Source organism: Rana temporaria, chromosome 10, assembly GCF_905171775.1.
Source record: "Rana temporaria chromosome 10, aRanTem1.1, whole genome shotgun sequence".
Classification (NCBI taxonomy): domain Eukaryota; kingdom Metazoa; phylum Chordata; class Amphibia; order Anura; family Ranidae; genus Rana; species Rana temporaria.
Window position 1 is genome coordinate 144,692,115 of NC_053498.1, and position 25,835 is coordinate 144,717,949.

Below are 25,835 nucleotides of genomic sequence, written 5' to 3' on the forward strand. Positions count from 1 at the left end.
CTGCCCCTCTCAAAGTGCTGCCTGGGTCCTATGGACCCACTGGGACCCATGGTAGGGCCGGCCCGGGTGAAGCACTGATGACGGCTCGCTCCTGAATTTGGCTCGATTCACACACATGCATGCTGCTTTTGAGCGTTTCAGCAGTGCTTTTTGCTGTGCTCTCCGCATTTTCAGACGTGTGATTTTGATGCGTTTTGGATTCTTTATTTTCTTTTAATTCAATTTGTTGTTTTTCCAGATGTAATGATGCAAAAACGCATCAAAAACGCACTATAAAAACGCACTACATGCTTTTTCTGCAGCTTCTCCATTGAAGTCTATTGAAACAAAAAAAAAAAAACGCGGAATATTTGTACGCATTCCATATTCCTCAAATCCTATAAAACTATTTCAATAAAGAGAATTTGAGTAAAATATTTATTTATATGATTTTTCTTGATCATGTGCTTTAAAAATTTAGGCGCTGTCGGCACTCCGCAGGATGACAATAGCGGGTCCCTGTTATCAGTTCCTGTCCCGGCAGCCTTTGTCCCACATTCGGTCTGAGCTATAAGTAGAAGCACTTGTCCTGCAGCTGTGCCCAGCTAAATCCTCTGTGATTGGTGAGATTGTGTTTGGTGGGTGCAGGCAGAGCGATCCGGCGCTGAGTGTATATTCCCCGCGTCCTGTGACCTTGCTAATCACCCACCAACATTTTAATCTGCACAGTGACCCCCCCCCGTCCATTCCTATATAATGTAATAATAGGGGAAGGTGCACAGGGAGTGCTCAACCCTTCTATTAGCTAGATTCAGTAAGAGTTAGGCCGGCGTATCAGTAGATACGCCGACCTAACTCGGAATCTGCGCCGACCTAAGTTTAAGTGTATTCTCAAACAGAGATACACTTAAACCGATCTAAGATACGACGGCTTGCGCCGTCCTATCTTAGGCCCCATACACACGATAGAATCCATCCGCTGAAAAATCCCAGCGAATGGGTTTCAGCGGATAGATCCTATGGTGTGTACACTCCAGCGGATCTGTTTCCGCGGATATTTATCCCCTGGGATGGATTTCCAGCAGATAAATATTTGCTGACATGCTAAACAAATCCATCTGCTGGAATCCATCCCAACGGATGGATCCGCTGGTCTGTATAGACTCACCGGATCCATCCGTCCGAAGGGATCCCCCGCATGCGTCGTAATGATTCGACGCATGCATGGAATTCCTTATATGACAGCGTCGCGCACGTCGCCGCGTCATAATCGCAGCGACGGCGCGACACGTCATTGCCAGAGGATTTCGGCGCGGATTTCAATGCGATGGTGAGTACACTCCATCGCATGGAAATCCGCACAAATCCTCGAGAGGATTTATCCGCGGAAACGGTCCGCTGGACCGTATTCGCGGATAAATCCTCTCGTGTGTATGGGGCCTAAGGGTGCAATATTTAGGCTGGCCGCTAGGTGGCGCTTCCATTGCGGTCGGCGTAGAACATGTAAATCACTAGATACGTCTATTCACGAACGTACGCCCGGCCGACGCAGTACAGATACGCCGTTTCCGTAAGAGATATGCCGCCTAAACATAGTCATTTCCCTAGGTGGCGTAGCCAATGTGAAAGTATGGCCGCCGTTCCCGCTTCGAAATTCGAAAAATTTACATTGTTTGCGTAAGTCGTCCGTGAATGGGGATTTACGTCATTTACGTTCACGTCGAAATCAATAGGACCGTGCGGCGTACTTAGCCGCAATGCACACTGGGATATGTAGGCAAATTACGTAAGGTCACCCCTCATTACCATAAAACACGCCCCCTCAACTAAATTTGAATTAGCCGCCCTTACGCCCGCCCGATTTACGCTACGCCGCCGTAACTTAGCAGGCAAGTACTTTGTGAATCATGTACTTTCCTGGCTAACTTACGGCCGCGTAGTGTAAATACGATACGCTACGCCGCCTTAAAGTTGCGGCATGCTCTGTGGATCTACCTATATGTGTTCATCCAATAAGAAACTGCAAACACACGTCGACCTATCAGATAATGACTTTGATTCCATGTAAAAGAAGAATTGGTTTCTGACTATTCTGCAACCGCTCTTCACTATTGGGCCTTTTTTCGGCCCTTTCACACTGACAGATCAATCGGGACCACCCGTCAGTTTTTCAGATGGACCCCAGCGGACCACCCATTGCCCTCTATGAAGCGGCGGACGTCAATGGACATGGATTTGGTGACACTCGCCGACTTCCGGTCTGATCCTGTCCGGTAAAAACAGACAGATAGGTATGCGTTTCCCATCTGTCTGGTGGATTGGGTTGGATGACAGTCAGATGTAAACGGACATGCGGTCTGTTTTCATTCGACTGCCCCATAGAGGAAAGGAGTCCATGTCCGCAGTGGCGTAGCATGGGGGGTGCAGGGGGGCCCAGGCCCTGGGCACAATATTTAGAGGGGGGCGTGGAAGTCCCGACTCCCGCCATTCCGATTTCCGACTCGAGACTCCACACCCGGGAGTACCGAGTGTACCACTGTCTGCGCCCTGCCTCTGCCGCTCTCCATGCACATATCGACAGAACACCGGAGCTTCCCCAGCTGTCCGGCCTCAGCGATGGACACTCTCTGAGATTGGCTGCACTTAGTCATGTGTAGGTGCAGCAGCAGGCAGAGCTCATAGCTGGCTGTGCCTGGCCGGCTTCCACCACACCTGTATTCCGCATATGGGAGACAGGAAGAGCCCAGGTGAGTGGCGGTTGTGTACTGCCGCGTGCCGGGCCGGGCTGGCTGGAGACCAGCAGGCTCAGCAGTGAACGGGAAACGGATCGGGTAGGATGGGGATGACCGGGGTGACACATTCTCTGCCAGGCTGGAATGAGATGAGGGAAGAAGTTTATCTGAAGTGCCGCTCTTCTATCACTTCTGGGACAACTCACATCCTGGGGGGGGGGGGGGGGACACATTCCCACACACTGGGGAATCATAATTACCAACATAGACACCCTCCTAAACCTTGTTGATGGCCTTCCCATAAGAGTTGAAGCTCTTATAGCGGCAAAGGGCGGGGCAACAAAATATTAACCATTTACCGCCCGGCCTATGTCAGAATGACGGCCGGGCGGTGGTTGCGTTATCCTGACTGGACATCATATGATGTCCAGCAGGATAACAGCCGCCGTGCACCCGTGGGAGCGCGCATCACGGCGATCGGTGGTGTGGTGTGTCAGTCTGACACACTGATACACCAAACTCAGTAAAGAGCCTCCATCGGAGGCTCTTTACCACGTGATCAGCTGTGTCCAATCACGGCTGATTACAGTGTAAACAGGAAGGGCCGTTGACCGGCTTTTCCTCACTCGCATCTGACAGACGTGAGTAGAAGAGAGCCGATTGGTGGCTCTCCTGACAGGGGGGGGGGTCTGCGCTGATTGTTTATCCGCGCAGCCCTCCCACGGATGCCCACACTGGGCCACCAGGGAGGCCCCTAGCATGTGGATGGCCAGGTACATCCCCCATGGCCATCCACATATGCAAATACATTCCCAATATGTGCCAATCTGACTGGCACCATTATGAAACAAATTAATGCAATGCCACCCATCAGTGCCACCTATCAGTGCCCATCCGTGCCCACCTATCAGTGACCATCAGTGCCACCCATAAGTACCCATCAGTGTCGCCTATGAGTGCCACCTATCAGTGCCCATCTGTGCCACCCATAAGTACCTATCAGTGCTGCCTAAGTATGCCCATCAGTGCCACATATCAGTGCCACCTATAAGTGCCCATCTGTGCCACCTCATCGGTGCCGCCTTATCAGTGCCCGTCAGTGCAGCCATATCAGTGCCCATTATTGAAAAAGAAAACATACTTATTTACAAAAAAAATTAACATAAACAAAATAATCTTTATTTTTTCAAAATTTTCATTTTTTTTTTTTGCAAAAAATAAAAACCGCAGAGATGATGAAATACCACCAAAAGAAAGCTCTATGTGTGGAAACAAAATGATAAAAAATGTGTTTGGGTACAGTGTAGCATGACCGCGCAATTGTCATTCAAATTGCGACAGCGCTGAAAGCTGAAAATTGGCCTAGGCAGGAAAGGGGTATAAGTGCCCGGTATTGAAGCGGTAAAACTCTACGGACTAAAATTGGGTTGCCATTAAGCCCCCGTTCACACCTAGGCGTATATACGCCTGTAGTGCGACGCCGCAGCCGCCCCTGAGACGCTGGAGGGATGATTTCACATTGCCCTCTATGGAGATGGTTCACATCTCCACGATGAACGCCGTACGCCTGCAAACAAGTCCCGGACCTTTTTTTCAGGCGGCTTTCGGCGTTCGGTATAGGAGATGTGAACCATCTCCATAGAGGGGGTAAGGCTGCATTCACAATCGCGGCGTTTTGTCGCCGCAAATCGCGGTACAAAACGCCGCAATTTGTCGCCGCAATTCGCGGGACAAAACGCCGCGATCTTGTACGCCAAGGTGTGAATGCAGCCTAAAAGCTCATGTGGGTGTAAAGGCAGGCGTCCCAATACTTTTGGCAATACAGCGTATCTATAAAGTAACCTGTGGCGCAGACTTATACTTATATAAAGAATTCCCTACATCTTAGGCGTGTACTGTAATCAAAGCCACCTACCCACAGAGAGGACAGGTAAGTCGGTTGTCCGTGGTCCGGCCCCGGAGACAGCTGGCACAGAAGCTGTGATAACAGTCCAGCAAACACGGGCGCTCGTACTGCTCGTGGCACAGGTAACATGCCAGGGGGTGGCAGCTGGCCTTGTCCAGATCCTGCAGGGTTTCCAGGGGTGAGAATATCCCTCCAGACATCTCTGTGAACACAAAACACAACAAATACACAATATCACCTATAGATACCACATGAGAACATTGTATGAGACAAAACTATAGAAAGATAAACGATATAAAAGATTTCCCAGCCAACCAGCCAATGATAAACTCCGAGGAACGCCTGATAGTTCACATCACCCAGAGGACTTCTAGAAAGCTTTTACTGTCTAGGGCCCCCGTCATGCCAGGTGTAGGAGTCACTCCGTGTGTCCCACCCTCCCTGATAGTAAAGGGTTACTCCACCAATGATGTTTTAGTGTTTGAAAGTTGCTGGAGAGTTTAACCATTCTAGAGCAAAGCTCTCCAAACTTTCCAAGCAAAGGGACAATTTTATGTCCTTCAGACTTTAGGGGGCCAAACTGTGGCCAGTGGAAAAAGAAAATGCCCCGTCATTGGTATCAGAGGGAGGGATAGTGCCCCATCATTGGTGTCAGTGGGAGGAATAGTGTCCCATCATTGGTGTCAGTGGGAGGAATAGTGCCCCATCATTGGTGTCAGTGGGAGGAATAGTGCCCCATCATTGTTGTCAGTGGGAGGAATAGTGCCCCATCATTGGTGTCAGTGGGAGGAATAGTGCCCCATCAATGGTGTCAGTGGGAGGAATAGTGACCCATCATTGGTATCAGTGGGAGGAATAGTGCCCCATCATTGGTGTCAGTGGGAGGAATAGTGCCCCATCATTGGTGTCAGTGGGAGGTACAGTGATCCACTGTTGCTGATAGTGGAGGGAATAATGTCCCAAGGGCCAGATAAAAGCAAGCAAAGGACCACATCTGACCCCCCCCCCCCCCCACAGTTTGGAGACCACTGATGAAGAGGATTCTTAGACCCCCCAGATACTCTAGCAGTGAAATAAATGCACTTTGATTTCCATTACAAGGAAGTCCTAACTGGGAAAATCCGTCATCGGTTGACGTTGACGGGGGTTATGGCTCCAGCTAGATGCCAAAACTTTGGTATCTTCTTTACCTCAGGCGCCAGACCTGAAGATAAATGTGATCCCCAAGCTGAGTTTTAGAAGTGGAACCCCCACTGGTTCCCAGGTTTATTTTACCAATCACTGGCTTGGCACTAGGGTGACCATGTGACCCGGATTGCCCGGCACAGTCCCGCATTTTGCAGGTCTGTCCCGGGCACATTCATTCCAGGACAATACAGTGTCCCGGAATGAAACTGACACAGCCAACCCCCGGGCCAACCTGATGCCCCCAAAAAAGGCCGCCACATCACCGCTTTACTCACTGACAGTACTTGTCCTGGCCGAAAATGCCTGGAGGAGCACAGTCCCCGCCCCCTGCTTGTGATTGGAGAAATAATAAATCCCGCCTCGTGTCCAATCACTGTGCTGTGATTTGTTACAGCACAAGCTGATTTTTGGGAAGGGGAGGCGGGGGGGGGGGAGTGTCCCTGAATGGTAGTTTGGAAATGTGGTCACCCTACTTGGCACAGAGATAAGCAATGGCAAGGTGGCCGCCACTCATCTCTATGCCCTTGGAGGACCAGAACGATGTCATGACATCACTTCCAGTTCTTAAGTTTCTTAAAGCAAAAGATAAAAAATAAATAAATAATGTTTTTGCTTTTAAAAGGTAGAGAAGAGATGTGGTGTCTTATTGACCCCCAGATCTCTCCATAAAGAGGACCTGTCATGCTGTACTGCTATCTCAAGGGATGTTTACATTTCTTGTGATAGCAATAAAAGGGATAAAACATTTTTTAAAGGGATGGTGTAAAAATAAAAAGTGCAATAAAAGAAATAATAAATAAATAAATATATATATATATATATATATATATATATATATATATATATATATATATATATATATATATATATATATATATATATATATATATATATATATATATAATAAAACATTCAAGATGTTTCTATTGGGGCATTTTTGGCCCCATACACTTCAGTGGGGGCATATGAAAAAAATGCATAAGGGCTAGTCCACACTAGTGGTTGGGGGCGGGGGGGGGGGGGGGAAAACCCCGACTTTTACTCCCCCACACACTACTCTCTATAGCTGCTCCTCTTTATACCCTCTGTCACTTTCAGCAGGCATTACACCCGCTAAACGCAACACAATTAAGTCCTATTGCCACTCTGCAAACACCATACAAATGAGTGCAATTCACGTGGTTGTGGTATGCCAGTGGGGGGGCGTGAGGGGTTAAACGAATGGGTCGTGTTCAGTGGGCGCTACACCTGCCTAAAGCAACAGGGGGTATTGCTGTCATGGCTGCAAAGCATCATGGCCGCACCATGTGTGCGCGCCCACCCCCCCCCCCCCCCGCCAATGCCCCTGCAGCTAAAGAGGAAAGTGGTTGGGGAGGGGGGAGCCACGCCCCCCCACCCCCTAGTGTGAATGAACCCTAACAGACACTTTATCTTCACTCCTCTTCCACAATGTTCTGCAACAATATAAAGAGTCTAGACAATAAAAATGAAGATACATTTACCCCAAACTGGGGGAAAACTTACCTTTTAAGACTGACTCTTTGATAAGTAGTAGCTGTGCCCCCTCGCTCTGGTTCTTTGATGAATAGTGGTGGTGCCCCCTCGCTCTAGTTCTTTGATGACTAGTGGTGGTGCCCCCTCGCTCTGGTTCTTTGATGAATAGTGGTGGTGCCCCCTCGCTCTGGTTCTTTGATGAATAGTGGTGGTGCCCCCTCGCTCTGGTTCTTTGATGAGTATCGGCTGTGCCCCCTCGCTCTGGTTCTTTGATGACTAGTGGTGGTGCCCCCTCGCTCTGGTTCTTTGATGAGTAGCGGCTGTGCCCCCTCGCTCTGGTTCTTTGATGAGTATCGGCTGTGCCCCCTCGCTCTGGTTCTTTGATGAGTAGTGGCTGTGCCCCCTCGCTCTGGTTCTTTGATGAATAGTGGTGGTGCCCCCTCGCTCTAGTTCTTTGATGACTAGTGGTGGTGCCCCCTCGCTCTGGTTCTTTGATGAGTATCGGCTGTGCCCCCTCGCTCTGGTTCTTTGATGAGTAGTGGCTGTGCCCCCTCGCTCTGGTTCTTTGATGAGTAGTGGTGGTGCCCCCTCGCTCTGGTTCTTTGATGAGTAGTGGTGGTGCCCCCTCGCTCTGGTTCTTTGATGAGTATCGGCTGTGCCCCCTCGCTCTGGTTCTTTGATGAGTAGTGGCTGTGCCCCCTCGCTCTGGTTCTTTGATGAGTAGTGGTGGTGCCCCCTCGCTCTGGTTCTTTGATTAGTAGTGGTGGTGCCCCCTCGCTCTGGTTCTTTGATGAGTAGTGGTGGTGCCCCCTCGCTCTGGTTCTTTGATGAGTAGTGGCTGTGCCCCCTCGCTCTGGTTCTTTGATGAGTAGCGGCTGTGCCCCCTCGCTCTGGTTCTTTGATGAGTAGCGGCTGTGCCCCCTCGCTCTGGTTCTTTGATGAGTAGCGGCTGTGCCCCCTCGCTCTGGCAGTCACAGCTTTGGCTCCTCGTACAGAGGAATGATAGAAATGTGTTGGCTTCCCCAGGGCAGGATACATGGCAGTGACGTGTGGACGGTATCGGGAGTGACAACACTCCGCCACAACTAAATATCTTCCACTGACAAGCTACTCAGTGCAGAGTGAGATCCCTGAAATAGACACCAATTAAAGCAGAACTCCGGACAACAAAAACTTTTCTTTAAATATATTCCCTAATCCCTAAAATTCACAAAAGATATAAATCCACATTGTGTTCCCTGTATCCCTTTCCAAACACAGATATTACCTTGTAAAAGGAGCAATGAGATAGCCAGTGAAGAGAGCAGAGCTGAGGGAGGGGCCCAGCGGGCTCCACCCACTACAAGCTGCCTGCAGAAAACTACAGGAGGGGGCGGAGACAAGACCTGCCCTCCTGCACAAAGAGTGCAGCGCTGTGGGAGGGGCCCAACAGGCCCCATATATATATATATATATATATAAATAATACACCCCCTATATATACATATACCCACCAACTATACATAATACACCCCCCATATATACATATTATACACCCCCAATATATATACACATATTCCCCCCCCCCCCCCAAATATACATATAGTACACCCCCCATATATACATATGTAGCGCTCACCCCCGAAGAAGCCACTGGTTATAGATTGGGTGGCACGTTACCTCTGTGACTCCGCCGTCTAGGGTAGATGATGAGAGCCAAAGCAATGGAATGTCCACACAGCAGGTGTCTTTTCTTGTGCTTTTATTTTACCCAACACGGTAAACAGTAAAACTTGAGGTAGATAGCAAAGATGTATGAGGAGAAGAAATAACAGATTCAGGCTTAACAATACGGAAACAGTCCTGTTTCCAATGACACTTTGCTTTTCGTCGCCACTCCAGCCGGAGTGGGCATAGTGTACCCGGACAGGCCTCTCACACCGACCTGGCACCCGGGGGGTATCACTCGGAACTTTGAGGGAAACAAGTCTCTGCCACAGACCCTTCCTAGAACTTAGATCATGGAGAAATCCTCCTTAGTAATATTTGTGCCTGGATCTCCTTCAGGTAGTTCTCAATTGGGTCACCGACTGACAGGTGGCTAACATCCAACCTTTCCGTGTCCAGTTACCTCGATCCCCGATGGATCGTTGAGGCCCTGTTGGATTGTTAGCCTCTCTTGGCTCTCCTCAGGCGGACTCCCCACCGAACAGCTATCTTGCTTGGGATAGTATCGGTATTCGGTATCGGCGAGTACTTGAAAAAAAGTATCGGTACTTGTACTCTGTCCTAAAAAAAGTGGTATCGGGACAACCCTACATATAATCATAGCTTATTACTGTATATTCTGCATTGCTGTCTCTTAACCACTTAAGGACCGCCTCCTGCACATTTACGTCGGCAGAATGGCACGGCTGGGCACATCCACGTACAGGTACGTCCTGTGCTAGTGCCCAGCCGTGGGTCCGAAGCTCCGGGACCACTGGACCCGATCGCCGCTGGAGTCCCGCGATCAGTCTCCACAGCTTCCCCGTCCCCAGTAAACACAGCTTCCCCGTTCTTCACTGTGGCGGCTGCATCGATCGTGTGTTCCCTTTTATAGGGAAACACAATCGATGACGTCACACCGACAGCCACACCCCCTTACAGTTGGAAACACATATTAGGTCATACATAACCCCTTTAGTGCCCCCTTGTGGTTAACTCCCAAACTGCAATTGTCATTTTCACAGTAAACAATGCATTTTTATAGCATTTTTTGCTGTGAAATTGACAATGGTCCCAAAAATGTGTCAAAATTGTCCGAAGTGTCCGCGGTAATGTCGCAGTCACGAAAAAAATCGCTGATCGCCGCCATTAGTAGTTAAAAATAAATAATTTATAAAAATGCAATAAAACGATCCCCTTTTTTGTAAACGCTATAAATTTTGCGCAAACAAACCGATAAACGCTTATTGCCTAATTGTAAGTGCAATTTTTATTAAACCCTCTTCTATTTTCATACGTTATACGCTATGAGAGGTCCTTCTTCTTTTTTTGGTTTATGACTCTTCGGATTGTATGCTGAGCTATACCGTGGTTATCTTGACGGCTAAGGTATTGGGAGACCAGACTTCCCACAGGCCCTATTAGACTGATGCAAAACAGTCTTTTCATCTGGTAAGCAGGCAATCTTATCCTTCCTCACGGGTGTATTGGTGACAGCTTACCTCACATCAATCAAGAGTCTTTCACATTGTCTGCACAATCCACTTTTCTTTCACAAGGAAAATCACTGGATAGAGTCATATGAACTTTGTTTCGTGGCTTTTTAAGACTTTTTCTTCATATATTCATCTGCATTTTTATGTTTTTTCTTATTCTGGCTAAATTTTCAGTTTATTCCGGAATGACTTTTTTGTTTATTATTAATTTATATGAGCACATTATCACTCACTAGCGCTGCACTGTTTTTCTCTTTTTTATGTTACCAAGTTGTTGTACACAATTTAGTGCTAGCAGCTATTTACATTTATATTTCAATATTTAATTTAGCGCAGCGTCAACCTTTTGGTTTTTCTTTATATATACATATAATACACCCCCCCCATATATATATACATATAATACTCCCCCCCATATATATATATATATATATATATATATATATATATACATATAATACACCCCCCCATATATATATACATATAATACTCCCCCCCATATATATATATATATATATACATATAATACACCCCCCCATATATATATATATACATATAATACTCCCCCCCATATATATATATATATATATACATATAATACACCCCCCCATATATATACATATACTACACCCCCCAAATATACGTATAGTACTCCCCCCCATATATACATATAATACACCTATCTAAAATATATATATTTATTATATATATATATATATATATATATATTTTTTTTTTTTACCTCCTGAAGATAGATCGGTAGCTATCCATCTTCAGGGGGTAAAAAAATATATCAAATATATATAATATATAATTTTTTTTTTTTTACCCTCTGGAGATATATATCTCTATCTCCAGGAGGTAAAAAAATTGTAAATAATATATAATGGGCCAGATTCACATAGATCAGCGGATCTATAGATCCGCTCGATCTACGCGATTTAAGATCTGCTCCCGCAAGTTTGAGAGGCAAGTGGCTAATTCACAAACCACTTACCTCCAAACTTGCGGCGGCGGATCCTAAATCCCCCGGCGGAATTCAAATTCCGCGGCTAGGGGGAGTGTACTATTTAAATCAGGTGCGTTCCCGCGCCGATTTAAATGCGCATGCGCCGTCCGGGGAATTTCCCGGCGTGCATTGCTCCCACTGACGTCACTAGGACGTCAGTGGTTTCGACGTGAGCGTGACTTGCGACGCGCGTGTTTGTGAATCGGCGTACGCTTACGACGTTAAAAAATTCAAATTCGACGCGGGAACGCCGGCTATACTTAACATTGGCTGCGCCTGATAAAAGCAGGGGTAAGTATACGACGGGAAAGCCGCTACGGAAACGACGTAAGAACACTGCGTCGGGTCCGCGTACGTTCGTGAATTTGCGTATCTCGCTGATTTACATATTATTTATCGTAAATCAGCGGGAACGCCCCCGGCGCCATTTTTAAATTGAAAAAAAGATCCGACAGTGTAACACAGTGTAACACTGTCAGATCTTAGCCCTATCTATGCGTATCTGATTCTATGAATCAGGCGCATAGATAGGACCAGTGTAAGTCAGAGATACGATGGTGTATCTGTAGATATCTGTAGATACACCGTCGTATCTCTTTGTGAATCTGGCCCAATGTGTTTATATATATTTATAAATTATATATTTATTTTTTTACCTCCTGGAGAATATATATATATATATATATATACACACAGATAGAAATATACATACATAATATATATATACACACACACTGATTCAGTCACTAAGGGGTTAATAAACAAAGTGACAGTTGGGTCAAGTGAGCTGGAATGTTCTGTTGCCATAGCGACTGAGCTGTGTTGTGAAACGGCCAGTGTTGCCATAGCGACCTATCTGAGCTGTGTTGTTAAACGGCCAATGTTGCCATGGTGACATGTCTGCCACCGTGACACTGTGACATCATCATCTGAGCCTTTATAAACAATGCGCAGGGTGAATCTGTCATTTGAGATCAAGACTCTGAGACGATCAGAAGTGTTCTGACTGCTCTGAGAATTCTCATTCGATTTACTAAGCAATTTATTCAGATCTATCTGATTAGATAAGCGAATAATAATAATAATAATAAATTCATTTCCTTGTCACATTTCTTTATATCTTTTCGTGACAAATTTTGGAAAAATGAGCCTTTGGAAAACGATTGCCGTTTTCTGCATTCTTCTGGCTCTTGGTGTAGAATATTCTCACGCCGGGCCAGTGTACGCCCGTCTGGATGTTACAGCTGGCTCTAACGTATATATCCCGTGTAAGGTCCGCACCGATCTTCTATCTGATGCAAGGAGTGTTAAGTTGGAGTGGGGAATGACTCCGGAAGGAGGAGGTCCCTACACCCTTATCCTGAAAGATGATGTGTACGATCAGGTGAAAAACCCGCAGAAGGATTATGTGCAATGTGGTATTATGATCCACTCGATCTGGTATAGACACATCGGAACCTACGAGGCCAGATTAATCGTGGACGACGTCCCGTATGAGCCATTCATGGTGGTCATCGTCCATGTGACTCGTGAGTGTTACAGCTTTTGGTTTATTGTTCAATCTATGGGGGGGTCTACTGTGGGGGTGGGACCAGGACCAGGCTGGGCAGGTCCAGCTCAGAGGGGCTTCTGGGTAATTTGTTTAACCCTTTCCCTGCCAGTTTTCCCCCCCCCCCCCACACAATACGAAATCTTATACAGAAATCCCCCCACACAGGAGACATCTGGTGATTACAATGTGATGTATTGTATCTCTTCATCACTTCTCACACTATACAATGATATTACATTTAAAGCGGAGCTCCACCAACTTTTATAACTCCTCCTCCTCCTCACCCCTCACTAATCTGTGCACTGGAAACAAATTGGATACTTTTTTTCCCTCTAGCACTTTCTGTGTAAATTGAGTATTTTTTTTCCCTTCCTCCTCCTCCTTCTCTCGCCGTCATTTCCGGGTTTGCAATGCCTCCTGGGAGATCATGTGCGTCATCAATGGGGCGTCGCGTTTTTTTTGGCGAACCAGAAATTACGCGACGCACATCTGGCGCCATGTTTTAAAAGGGCAGCCAGGCTTAGTTGCCATGGTTACACAAAGCTTCTTATACACAGTGATGGGTGATGGGGGGGAGGGGGCTGGAAAATCTCAGCTCTGATTACATACAGAGCCCGGGGGAGGGGACAGACACACTTATCATTTACAGTAGAGGAATATGATGGGGGCAGTTTTGATGGGGCAGTTTAATAGGGCCAATTTTGATTGGGGAAGTTTAATAGGGGCAAATTTGATGGGAGCAGTTTGATGGGGGCAATTTTGATGGGGGCAGTTTGATGGGGGCAGAGGGACATTTGGAATAGATTTATAGTCATGAATGGAAACTGGTTTGTTGAACATTATAGCTCATTATTTGGACATTTAAATTAATTTCCTTTGTTTTTATTTCATCAGATCCCACGTCCACGGAGACCGCTGATACCGAGAAATTCAAGAAGCACCAAAGAAACCTGAAAACACAATGGAAGACTCCTTCAGTCGCTTCCACTAAAACAGCTGATACCAAGACGGTCAGCGAGGACCAAAGTAACCTGAAAAAAAAATGGAAGACCCCTTTGGGCGCTTCCACTGAGACCGCTGACACTAAGACGGTCAGCGGGGACCAAAGTAACCTGAAAAAAAAATGGAAGACCCCTTCGGGCGCTTCCACTGAGACCGCTGACACTAAGACGGTCAGCGAGGACCAAAGCAATGTGGAGATACAGAGGGAGACCCCTTTGGGCGCTTCCACTGAGACCGCTGACACTAAGACGGTCAGCGAGGACCAAAGCAATGTGGAGATACAGAGGGAGACCCCTTTAGTCACTTCAACTGAGGAGGTCCCCATGATGTTTCCAACAATGACGGTGACAACGACAACAACAACGGAGACCAGTACTTATAATACAGGAATAGTATTCATCGATCCCAGTGTGAAATTTATCATCAAGACCTACTATCAACTGAAGAGAAATGGCTACCTTCCATTAGCATGCATCTTAGCTGGAGTCGTTCTTCTAGTAGTCATCGTCATCATTTCATTAGGACTTTACTTTACGTAAGTTATTGCAAATTCTTCATAGGTTTTCTCCATTACACTTCATGCTATCACCCACTGTATGAGCCCTCCCAATATTTACCACTTTTCCTATAGGTGGGCAGTTGATCAGACCGAGGCGGTGTGTTTTTCTGTACTTATTGCCCGGGGTTTAGCAGCACAAGCCCCTCACTGGTCATAATGAGATTAACGCACCTCTTATGCCCCGTACATGCGATCGGATTTTCCGCCAGCAAAAGTCCGATGTGAGCTTTTGGTCGGAAATTCTGACTGCGTTTATGCTCCATCGGACTTTTGCTGGCGGAATTTCCGCCAGCAAAAGATTGAGAGCAGGTTCTCTATTTTTCCGACGAAAAAAAAAATTCAGATCGGAAATTCCGATCGTCTGTGGCAATTCCGACACGCAAAATTCAGACGCATTCTCAGGAAACAACTTGACGCATGCTCGGGAAGCATTGAACTTAGTTTTCTCGGCTCGTCGTAGTGTTGTACGTCACCACGTTCTTGACGTTAAAAAGTTCAGAGAACTTGTGTGACCGTGTGTATGCAAGCCAAGCTTGAGCGGTATTCCGTCGATGTTTTTTTCCCAACGGAAAATCCGATCGTGTGTACGGGACATAACATTTGTTCTATGGGGGAGGGGTGAATGAACGGAGGCTGCTGGTAACAGTAACAAATGGGGTGATGGCATGTGACTATTTGTTTTCGATCAAACACAGATTTAAGTGGCGTCAGCTATTAATTCTGAACATTTCTGCTGGTTTATGGACACATTCTTATAACATTTCTTTATCTCCACAGAATTTGTTACTGCAAGGAAAGACCAAGAGAGATAAACTTTCTAAAGATGGCAGAAGAAGGACGCCTAGAGATAAACGGAGGATCCCCACAGATAAAAGGAGGATCCCAAGAGATGGAGGGAGTACACACAATGAGAGAAGGAGACGCAAAGGAAGATGGTGTCATAGTGCAAATAGAAGATGGATGCACAGCAAAGGATGAAACGCGCATCATGATGGAGCAAAGCGGAGATATGGAAGGAGGAATCACTGAGAGGAACAAAATGCAAACACGGGTGCAAGAAAAACTCGCAGCGAGGAAAAAAAATTGTGTAGAGACGCAAGAAAATTGTGTAGAGACGCAAGAACTGTCAGCGAGGGAAATGCTTGCAGAGACAAGAGAAAGATTAGAAAGATTGTCAGGCATACTAAAAAAGTATGAAGAAATACTCATAGAGATAGAAGGAATCATGGCCTTGGATGAAGAACTCGCAGTGATGAAAGAACAAATAGTGACTAAAAATGAAAGTGCGGCGAGGGAAAAAGAACTCGCAGTGACCAAGAAGAGACAAAAAAAAGGAAAAAGAACTGGCAGTGACCAAGAAGAGACAAAAAAAAAAAGAACTGCCAGCGAAGAACTCGCAGTGAGCAGTAAGAAAAATTTGCAGGGACAAAAGAAGAACCGTCAGCAACTAAAAAAACAAGTGAGGGAAGAAGACTAAGACTAAAGAGGAGGTCCGGCTTCACTTCCCGATTCCCTACTGCGCATGCGCGACTCGTGCTGCGCGATGTCACTGGTGCCCGCTGTCTTCTGGGACCTGTGTGTCCTTAACAACAAATGACTTATCAGCTGTCGGCAGGTTTCCCGCTGACATCTGAATGAAAGCCAAAGAATTGCCAGCAATACAATTTTAAGATAAATCAGCATGGGGTCCCCCCCAATCCATACTATGTCCATCAGGTCTGGTATGGATGTTAAGGGGAACCTCACGCCAAAATGAAATAAAAAATAATGGTTTGGGGGCCCAAAATACGACCTTTATCCGAGTATGCAGCCTGGTAGTCCAGGAAAGGGGGGGAGGGGGACGAGTGAGCGTCCTCCCCCCCCACCCATTGAACTATACCAGGCCACATGTCCTCTACATGGGGGGTGTTTTGGAGTAGGGGACTCCCCTCCCCCAAAGTACTTTGTCCGCATCAACATGGGGACAAGGTGCTTTGGGGGAGGGGGAGGGGAGCCCCTCTACCCCAAAGCACCCCCCATGTTGAGGACATGTGGCCTGGTATGGTTGGGGGTGGGGATACTGGGCGCTCGCTCGCCCCTCCCTTTCCTAGCCTGCCAGGTTGCATGCTTTGATAAATCTCTGGTATTAATTTAGGTGGAACCCACATAATTATTTTTTACATTTTGGCGTGAGGTTCTCCTTCAAATCCATACCAGACCTGATGGGCATAGTATGGATTGGGGGGAACCCCATGCTGATATATCTTCAAATTGTATTGCTGGCAATTCTTTTGATTACATTCAGAGGGCACAGTAAGGGGGGGTAATAGGGCACAGTAAGGGGGGGTAGGAGGGCACAGTAAGGGGGGTAAGAGGGCACAGTAAGGGGGGTAAGAGGGCACAGTAAGGGGGGGTGTAAGAGGACACAGTAAGGGGGGGTGTAAGAGGGCACAGTAAGGGGGGGTGTAAGAGGGCACAGTAAGGGGGGGTGTAAGAAGGCACAGTAAGGGGGTGTAAGAGGGCACAGTAGGGGGTGTAAGAGGGCACAGTAAGGGGGGGGGTGTAAGAGGGCACAGTAAGGGGGTGTAAGAGGGCACAGTAAGGGGGGTAAGAGGGCACAGTAAGGGGGGTAAGAGGGCACAGTAAGGGGGGTAAGAGGAGAACAGTAGGGGGGGTAAGAGGGCAGAGTAAGGGGGGGGGTAAGAGGGCAGAGTAAGGGGGGGGGGGGGGGGTAAGAGGGCACAGTAAGGGGGGGTAAGAGGGCACAGTAAAGGGGGTGGTAAGAGGGCACAGTAAGGAGGGGGGTAAGAGGGCACAGTAAGGGGGGGTACAAGGGCACAGTAAGGGGGGGTAAGAGGGCACAGTAAGGGGGGGGTAAGAGGGCACAGTAAGGGGGGGTAAGAGGGCACAGTAAGGGGGGTGGTAAGAGGGCACAGTAAGGGGGGTGGTAAGAGGGCACAGTAAGGGGGATAAGAGGAAACAGTAAGTGGGGGTAAGAGGGCATAGTAAGGGGGGGGGAAGAGGGCACAGTAAGGGGGGGGAAGAGGGCACAGTAAGGGGGGTAAGAGGGCACAGTAAGGGGGGTAAGAGGGCACAGTAAGGGGGGGTAAGAGGGCACAGTAAGGGGGGTAAGAGGGCACAGTAAGGGGGATAAGAGGGCACAGTAAGGGGGATAAGAGGGCACAGTAAGGGGGATAAGAGGGCACAGTAAGGGGGGGTAAGAGGGCACAGTAAGGGGGGGGGTAAGAGGGCACAGTAAGGGGGGTAAGAGGGCACAGTAAGGGGGGTAAGAGGGCACAGTAAGGGGGGTAAGAGGGCACAGTAAGGGGGTGGTAAGAGGGCACAGTAAGGGGAATAAGAGGGCACAGTAAGGGGGGTAAGAGGGCACAGTAAGGGGGGTAAGAGGGCACAGTAAGGGGGGTAAGAGGGCACAGTAAGGGGGTGTTAGAGGGCACAGTAAGGGGGGGTAAGAGGGCACAGTAAGGGGGGGTAAGAGGGCACAGTAAGGGGGGTGGTAAGAGGGCACAGTAAGGGGGGATAAGAGGGCACAGTAAGATGGCACAGTAAGGGGGGGTAAGAGGACACAGTAAGAGGGCACAGCAAGGGGGTAAGAGGGCACAGTAAGGGGGTGGTAAGAGGGCACAGTAAGGGGGTGGTAAGAGGGCACAGTAAGGGGGGTAAGAGGGCACAGTAAGGGGGTGGTAAGAGGGCACAGTAAGAGGGCACAGTAAGGGGGGGGGTAAGAGGGCACAGTAAGAGGGGGGGTAAGAGGGCACAGTAAGGGGGTGGTAAGAGGGCACAGTAAGGGGGGTAAGAGGGCACAGTAAGTGGGGGTAAGAGGGCATAGTAAGGGGGGGGGAAGAGTGCACAGTAAGGGGGGGAAAGAGGGCACAGTAAGGGGGGTAAGAGGGCACAGTAAGGGGGGGAAAGTGGGCACAGTAAGGGGGGTAAGAGGGCACAGTAAGGGGGATAAGAGGGCACAGTAAGGGGGGGTAAGAGGGCACAGTAAGAGGGTACAGTAAGGGGGGTAAGGGCATAGTAAGGGGGGTAAGAGGGCACAGTAAGGGGGGGAAGAGGGCACAGTAAGGGGGTGTTAGAGGGCACAGTAAGAGGGTGTTAGAGGGCACAGTAAGAGGGGGGTAAGAGGGCACAGTAAGAGGGGGGTAAGAGGGCACAGTAAGGGGGGGTAAGAGGGCACAGTAAGGGGGGGTAAGAGGGCACGGTAAGGGGGGGGGGTAAGAGGGCACAGCAAGGGGGGGTAAGAGGGCACAGTAAGGGGTTGGTAAGAGGGCACAGTAAGGGGGGCACAGTAAGGGGGGTAAGAGGGCACAGAAAGAGGGGGTGTAAGAGGGCACAGTAAGGGGGGTAAGAGGGCACAGTAAGGGGGGTAAGAGCGGGGTAAGAGGGCACAGTAAGGGGGGGTAAGAGGGCACAGTAAGGGGGGGTAAGAGGGCACAGTAAGGGGGGGTAAGAGGGCACGGTAAGAGGGCATAGTAAGGGGGGGTAAGAGGGCATAGTAAGGGGGGGTAAGAGGGCACAGTAAGGGGGGAAGAGGGCACAGTAAGGGGGGAAGAGGGCACAGTAAGGGGGGGTAAGAGGGCACAGTAAGGGGGTGGTAAGAGGGCACAGTAAAGGGGGTGGTAAGAGGGCACAGTAAAGGGGGTGGTAAGAGGGCACAGTAAGGGGGGGGTAAGAAGGCACAGTAAGGGGGGGTCAGAGGGCACAGTAAGGGGGGGGGTAAGAGCGGGATAAGAGGGCACAGTAAGGGGGGGTAAGAGGGCACAGTAAGGGGGGGTAAGAGGGCACAGTAAAAGGGGTGGTAAGAGGGCACAGTAAGGGGGGATAAGAGGGCACAGTAAGGGGGGATAAGAGGGCACAGTAAGGGGGTGGTAAGAGGGCACAGTAAGGGGAATAAGAGGGCACAGTAAGGGGGGTAAGAGGGCACAGTAAGGGGGGTAAGAGGGCACAGTAAGGGGGGGTAAGAGGGCACAGTAAGGGGGGGTAAGAGGGCACAGTAAGGGGGGTGGTAAGAGGGCACAGTAAGATGGCACAGTAAGGGGGGGTAAGAGGACACAGTAAGAGGGCACAGCAAGGGGGTAAGAGGGCACAGTAAGGGGGTGGTAAGAGGGCACAGTAAGGGGGGTAAGAGGGCACAGTAAGAGGGGGGGTAATAGGGCACAGTAAGGGGGTGGTAAGAGGGCACAGTAAGGGGGGGTGGTAAGAGGGCACAGTAAGGGGGGGTAAGAGGGCACAGTAAGGGGGGGTAAGAGGGCACAGTAAGGGGGGGTAAGAGGGCACAGTAAGGGGGGGTAAGAGGGCACAGTAAGGGGGGTAAGAGGGCACAGTAAGGGGGGGTAAGAGGGCACAGTAAGGGGGGTAAGAGGGCACAGTAAGGGGGGGTAAGAGGGCACAGTAAGGGGGGTAAGAGGGCACAGTAAGGGGGGTAAGAGGGCAAAGTAAGGGGGGGTAAGAGGGCACAGTAAGGGGGGTAAGAGGGCACAGTAAGAGGGCACATTAAGGGGGGTGGTAAGAGGGCACAGTAAGGGGGGGTGGTAAGAGGGCACAGTAAGGGGGGGTAAGAGGGCACAGTAAGGGTGGGTAAGAGGGCACAGTAAGGGGGGGTAAGAGGGCACAGTAAGGGGGGCAAGAGGGCACAGTAAGGGGGGCGGTAAGAGGGCACAGTAAGGGGGGATAAGAGGGCACAGTAAGATGGCACAGTAAGGGGGGGTAAGAGGACACAGTAAGAGGGCACAGCAAGGGGGTAAGAGGGAACAGTAAGGGGGTGGTAAGAGGGCACAGTAAGGGGGGTGGTAAGAGGGCACAGTAAGGGGGTGGTAAGAGGGCACAGTAAGGGGGGGTAAGAGGGCACAGTAAGGGGGAGTAAGAGGGCACAGTAAGGGGGGGAAAGAGGGCACAGTAAGAGGGCACAGTAAGAGGGGGGGTAAGAGGGCACAGTAAGGGGGGGGGTAAGAGGGCACAGTAAGGGGGGGTAAGAGGGCACAGTAAGGGGGGGTAAGAGGGCACAGTAAGGGGGGTAAGAGGGCACAGTAAGGGGGGTAAGAGGGCAAAGTAAGGGGGGGTAAGAGGGCACAGTAAGAGGGCACAGTAAGGGGGGTGGTAAGAGGGCACAGTAAGGGGGGTAAGAGGGCACAGTAAGGGTGGGTAAGAGGGCACAGTAAGGGGGGGTAAGAGGGCACAGTAAGGGGGGCAAGAGGGCACAGTAAGGGGGGCGGTAAGAGGGCACAGTAAGGGGGGATAAGAGGGCACAGTAAGATGGCACAGTAAGGGGGGGTAAGAGGGCACAGCAAGGGGGGTAAGAGGGCACAGTGAGAGGGCACAGTAAGGGGGGTAAGAGGGCACAGTAAGAGGGGGGTGTAAGAGGGCACAGTAAGGGGGGGTAGGAGGGCACAGTAAGGGGGTAGTAAGAGGGCACAGTAAGGGGGGGTAAGATGGCACACTAAGGGGGGGTAAGAGGGCACAGTAAGGGGGGGTAAGGGGGTACAGTAAGGGGGGGTAAGAGGGCACAGTAAGGGGGGTAAGAGGGCACAGTAAGGGGGGTAAGAGGGCACAGTAAGGGGGGGTAAGAGGGCTGATAAGAGGGCACTTTAAGGGGGGTGGTAAGAGGGCACAGTAAGGGGGGGGTGGTAAGAGGGCACAGTAAGGGGGGGGGGGTAAGAGGGCACAGTAAGGGGGGGGGGGTAAGAGGGCACAGTAAGGGGGGGGGGGGGGTAAGAGGGCACAGTAAGGGTGGGTAAGAGGGAACAGTAAGGGGGGGTAAGAGCGGGGTAAGAGGGCACAGTAAGGGGGGTAAGAGGGCACAGTAAGGGGGGTAAGAGGGCACAGTAAGGGGGCGGTAAGAGGGCACAGTAAGGGGGGATAAGAGGGCACAGTAAGATGGCACAGTAAGGGAGGGTAAGAGGGCACAGCAAGGGGGGGTAAGAGGGCACAGTAAGGAGGGGTAAGAGGGCACAGTAAGGGGGGGTAAGAGGGCACAGTAAGAGGGCACAGTAAGGGGGGTAAGAGGGCACAGTAAGGGGGTAAGAGGGCACAGTGAGAGGGCACAGTAAGGGGGGTAAGAGGGCACAGTAAGAGGGGGGTGTAAGAGGGCACGGTAAGGGGGGGTAGGAGGGCACAGTAAGGGGGGGGGGGTAGGAGGGCACAGTAAGGGGGGGTAGTAAGAGGGCACAGTAAGGGGGGTAAGATGGCACAGTAAGGGGGGGTAAGAGGGCACAGTAAGGGGGTACAGTAAGGGGGGGTAAGAGGGCACAGTAAGAGGGGGTAAGAGGGCACAGTAAGTGGTGGTAAGAGGGCATAGTAAGGGGGGAAAGAGTGCACAGTAAGGGGGGGTAAGAGGCCACAGTTAGGGGGGTAAGAGGGCACAGTAAGGGGGAGTAAGAGGGCACAGTAAGGGGGGGTAAGAGGGCACAGTAAGGGGGGTAAGAGGGCACAGTAAGGGGGGTAAGAGGGCACAGTAAGAGGGGGGTGTAAGAGGGCACAGTAAGGGGGGGTAGGAGGGCACAGTAAGGGGGGGTAGGAGGGCACAGTAAGGGGGGGTAAGAGGGCACAGTAAGGGGGGTAGTAAGAGGGCACAGTAAGGGGGGGTAAGATGGCACAGTAAGGGGGTAAGAGGGCACAGTAAGGGGGGGTAAGAGGGCACAGTAAGGGGGTACAGTAAGGGGGGTAAGAGGGCACAGTAAGGGGGGTAAGAGGGCACAGTAAGGGGGGTGGTAAGAGGGCACAGTAAGGGGGGTGGTAAGAGGGCACAGTAAGGGGGGTGGTAAGAGGGCACAGTAAGGGTGGTGGTAACAGGGCACAGTAAGGGGGGTGGTAAGAGGGCACAGTAAGGGGGGGTAAAAGGGCACAGTAAGGGGGGGGTAAGAGGGCACAGTAAGGGGGGGGTAAGAGGGCACAGTAAGAGGGCACAGTAAGGGGGGTAAGAGGGCACAGTAAGGGGGGTAAGAGGGCACAGTAAGAGGGGGGTGTAAGAGGGCACAGTAAGGGGGGGTAGGAGGGCACAGTAAGGGGGGGGTAGGAGGGCACAGTAAGGGGTGGTAGGAGGGCACAGTAAGGGGGGTAGTAAGAGGGCACAGTAAGGGGGGGTAAGATGGCACAGTAAGGGGGTAAGAGGGCACAGTAAGGGGGGGTAAGAGGGCACAGTAAGGGGGTACAGTAAGGGGGGTAAGAGGGCACAGTAAGGGGGGTAAGAGGGCACAGTAAGGGGGGTGGTAAGAGGGCACAGTAAGGGGGGTGGTAAGAGGGCACAGTAAGGGGGGTGGTAAGAGGGCACAGTAAGGGTGGTGGTAACAGGGCACAGTAAGGGTGGTGGTAACAGGGCACAGTAAGGGGGGTGGTAAGAGGGCACAGTAAGGGGGGGTAAAAGGGCACAGTAAGGGGGGGGTAAGAGGGCACAGTAAGGGGGGGGTAAGAGGGCACAGTAAGGGGGGGGGTAAGAGGGCACAGTAAGGGGGGGGTAAGAGGGCACAGTAAGGGGGGGGATAAGAGGGCACAGTAAGGGGGGTAAGAGGGCACAGTAAGGGGCACAGTAAGGGGGGGGATAAGAGGGCACAGTAAGGGGGGTAAGAGGGCACAGTAAGGGGGGGTAAGAGGGCACAGTAAGGGGGGTTAAGAGGGCTGATAAGAGGGCACAGTAAGAGGGCACATTAAGGGGGGTGGTAAGAGGGCACAGTAAGGGGGGGGGGGGGTAAGAGGGCACAGTAAGGGGGGGGGGGGGGTAAGACACACACACTGGACAACATACAATGACTGGCATGCACTGATCTACACGAACAGAGGACGTCCAGATGTACATAAACTGACCGCTCCATGCTTTAGATAGATATACACACACAACCAAATTAGGAGAGAGTAGATCGCACACACAGATTATAGGATGAGGCCGTACTACAAACATACACCCAACATTAGAAAAAGGATGACTAGCATCCAGTAGGGTAGCTTAGTGTAGTTAGTGTAGGTCCTGCCCTAGAAGAGTCTACCTTGCCGTGGTGGGCAGGCTTAGAAATCTTTTGGTCAAAAGTGTGTCAGCGAATGGGCGAGACGATCACTAGATCTTCACTTCTGGCCAATGGATGTTACTAAAGGACTCTTGGTTTAATCAGAGTATATATAGTTGGAAAAGGAAAAAAAATGTGTTTAGGTCCATAATTATACTTTCATAGAACACCCAATAAAAATTTGGTATATTTACATTTGAATTGCTTCCTCTTTTATTTAATCCCTTTAATGACCGGAGGTCATTACCACTTGGATGCACAAGCCACATTTGCAAGGGTGGAAGGGGCTCTATGGCTTCTTCTATTAGGGGTGCGCATCTTCACTGGTCTCAAGATTCAATTCGATTACGATTATCCTGTCCACGATTCGATTCCATTCCGCGATGCATCACGATTAGTACCCAAGTGCCTGTGGTTTTCAACTTTTCATCAAAAAATGTATTCAAGCAGTCAGAAAATGAAGAAATATGTTTATTTTTATCTGCTATTTTAAAAAAATTACACTGTATTTGTGAAAAGCAGTGGCGGCTGGTGAATTTTTAGAATGGGGGGGCGCCAGACTCCGCCCCTCCTTGTTGACCACTCCCTCTTCTCATAAGCCACACCCCTTATGTAATCCACCCACTCCGCCCCTGTATTCCACTAGTGTCAGGAGTATTTAGCAAGAAAAAAAATTAATGCAATGAAAAATTAAGAAATGTCTACATTGCTTTAAACAGCTTTACAATACCATGATCTAACAGCATACGGGACAGAATCAAAGACTGCAAATACTGCAGAGTGTATAGTGGTGGGTGGTATGTGTATGGCGGTGCATGTAGGAGAGGGGTGCGGAGTGTATGGCGGTGCATGTAGGAGAGGGGTGCGGAGTGTATGGCGGTGCATGTAGGAGAGGGGTGCGGAGTGTATGGCGGTGCATGTAGGAGAGGGGTGCGGAGTGTATGGCAGAGCATGTAGGAGAGGGGTGAGGAGTGTATGGCGGTGCATGTAGGAGAGGGGTGAGGAGTGTATGGCGGTGCATGTAGGAGAGGGGTGAGGAGTGTATGACGGTGCATGTAGGAGAGGGGTGAGGAGTGTATGGCGGTGCATGTAGGAGAGGGGTGCGGAGTGTATGGCGGTGCATGTAGGAGAGGGGTGCGGAGTGTATGACGGTGCATGTAGGAGAGGGGTGAGGAGTGTATGGCGGTGCATGTAGGAGAGGGGTGAGGAGTGTATGGCGGTGCATGTAGGAGAGGCGTGAGGAGTGTATGGCGGTGCATGTAGGAGTGGGGTGCGGAGTGTATGGCGGTGCATGTAGGAGAGGGGTGAGGAGTGTATGGCGGTGCATGTAGGAGAGGCGTGAGGAGTGTATGGCGGTGCATGTAGGAGAGGGGTGCGGAGTGTATGGCGGTGCATGTAGGAGAGGGGTGCGGAGTGTATGACGGTGCATGTAGGAGAGGGGTGAGGAGTGTATGGCGGTGCATGTAGGAGAGGCGTGAGGAGTGTATGGCGGTGCATGTAGGAGAGGCGTGAGGAGTGTATGGCGGTGCATGTAGGAGTGGGGTGAGGAGTGTATGGCGGTGCATGTAGGAGAGGGGTGCGGAGTGTATGGCGGTGCATGTAGGAGAGGGGTGCGGAGTGTATGACGGTGCATGTAGGAGAGGGGTGAGGAGTGTATGGCGGTGCATGTAGGAGAGGCGTGAGGAGTGTATGGCGGTGCATGTAGGAGAGGCGTGAGGAGTGTATGGCGGTGCATGTAGGAGTGGGGTGAGGAGTGTATGGCGGTGCATGTAGGAGAGGGGTGCGGAGTGTATGGCGGTGCATGTAGGAGAGGGGTGCAGGGCACATTACATGGATAGGGGTGCAGGGCACATTACATGGATAGGGGTGCAGGGCACATTACATGGGGAGGGGTGCAGGGCACATTACATGGGGAGGGGTGCAGGGCACATTACATGGGGAGGGGTGCAGGGCACATTATATAGGGCACAAGGTAAAAAGGCAGCTGCTGGACAGTGTAGAGTTAATTGTACATTCCATTGGAATTAAACTGATCAGCTGTGCCTGTGTTGGGGGGGAGAGCAGATAATAATATATATATATTACTAGGCTAAGCAGTTGGAATGCTGGGATTGCAGGGAGAAAACTGGTCTGATAAGAGGCAAAGTACAAGAGAAAAAGGCTGCAATCCTAGCTCAGTGGGCTGCAATCCTAGCTCAGTGTGACTGTAAAGATAAAAACATCGTGCAGCTTCACAGAG

At 50.1% G+C, this 25,835-nt stretch overlaps 3 protein-coding genes across 3 annotated transcripts in view; 2 read left to right on the top strand and 1 right to left on the bottom strand.

Moving 5' to 3' along the window:
* The window catches only part of RNF207 (ring finger protein 207), a 61,504-nt gene extending 53,457 nt beyond the window's left edge, over window positions 1-8,047 (bottom strand). Inside the window, exons 1-2 of the mRNA XM_040326696.1 lie at window positions 7,330-8,047; window positions 4,627-4,819 (exon numbers count right to left, since the gene is read on the bottom strand). Of these exons, the coding sequence (XP_040182630.1) occupies window positions 4,627-4,817 (191 nt within the window). The 5' untranslated portion in view covers window positions 4,818-4,819; window positions 7,330-8,047. The remainder of the gene's footprint in view (window positions 1-4,626; window positions 4,820-7,329) is intronic.
* Window positions 8,048-12,473: 4,426 nt separating this feature from the next.
* Window positions 12,474-14,357, top strand: LOC120915885. The gene is made up of 3 exons (XM_040326697.1): window positions 12,474-13,019; window positions 13,937-14,235; window positions 14,301-14,357. Exons 1-3 carry the CDS (start codon window positions 12,635-12,637, stop codon window positions 14,355-14,357), a joined length of 741 nt encoding a protein of 246 aa, XP_040182631.1. The 5' UTR covers window positions 12,474-12,634.
* Window positions 14,313-16,254, top strand: LOC120915728. The gene is made up of 2 exons (XM_040326484.1): window positions 14,313-14,579; window positions 15,381-16,254. Exons 1-2 carry the CDS (start codon window positions 14,368-14,370, stop codon window positions 16,078-16,080), a joined length of 912 nt encoding a protein of 303 aa, XP_040182418.1. The 5' UTR covers window positions 14,313-14,367; the 3' UTR covers window positions 16,081-16,254.
* The last annotated feature ends 9,581 nt before the right edge of the window (window positions 16,255-25,835 follow it).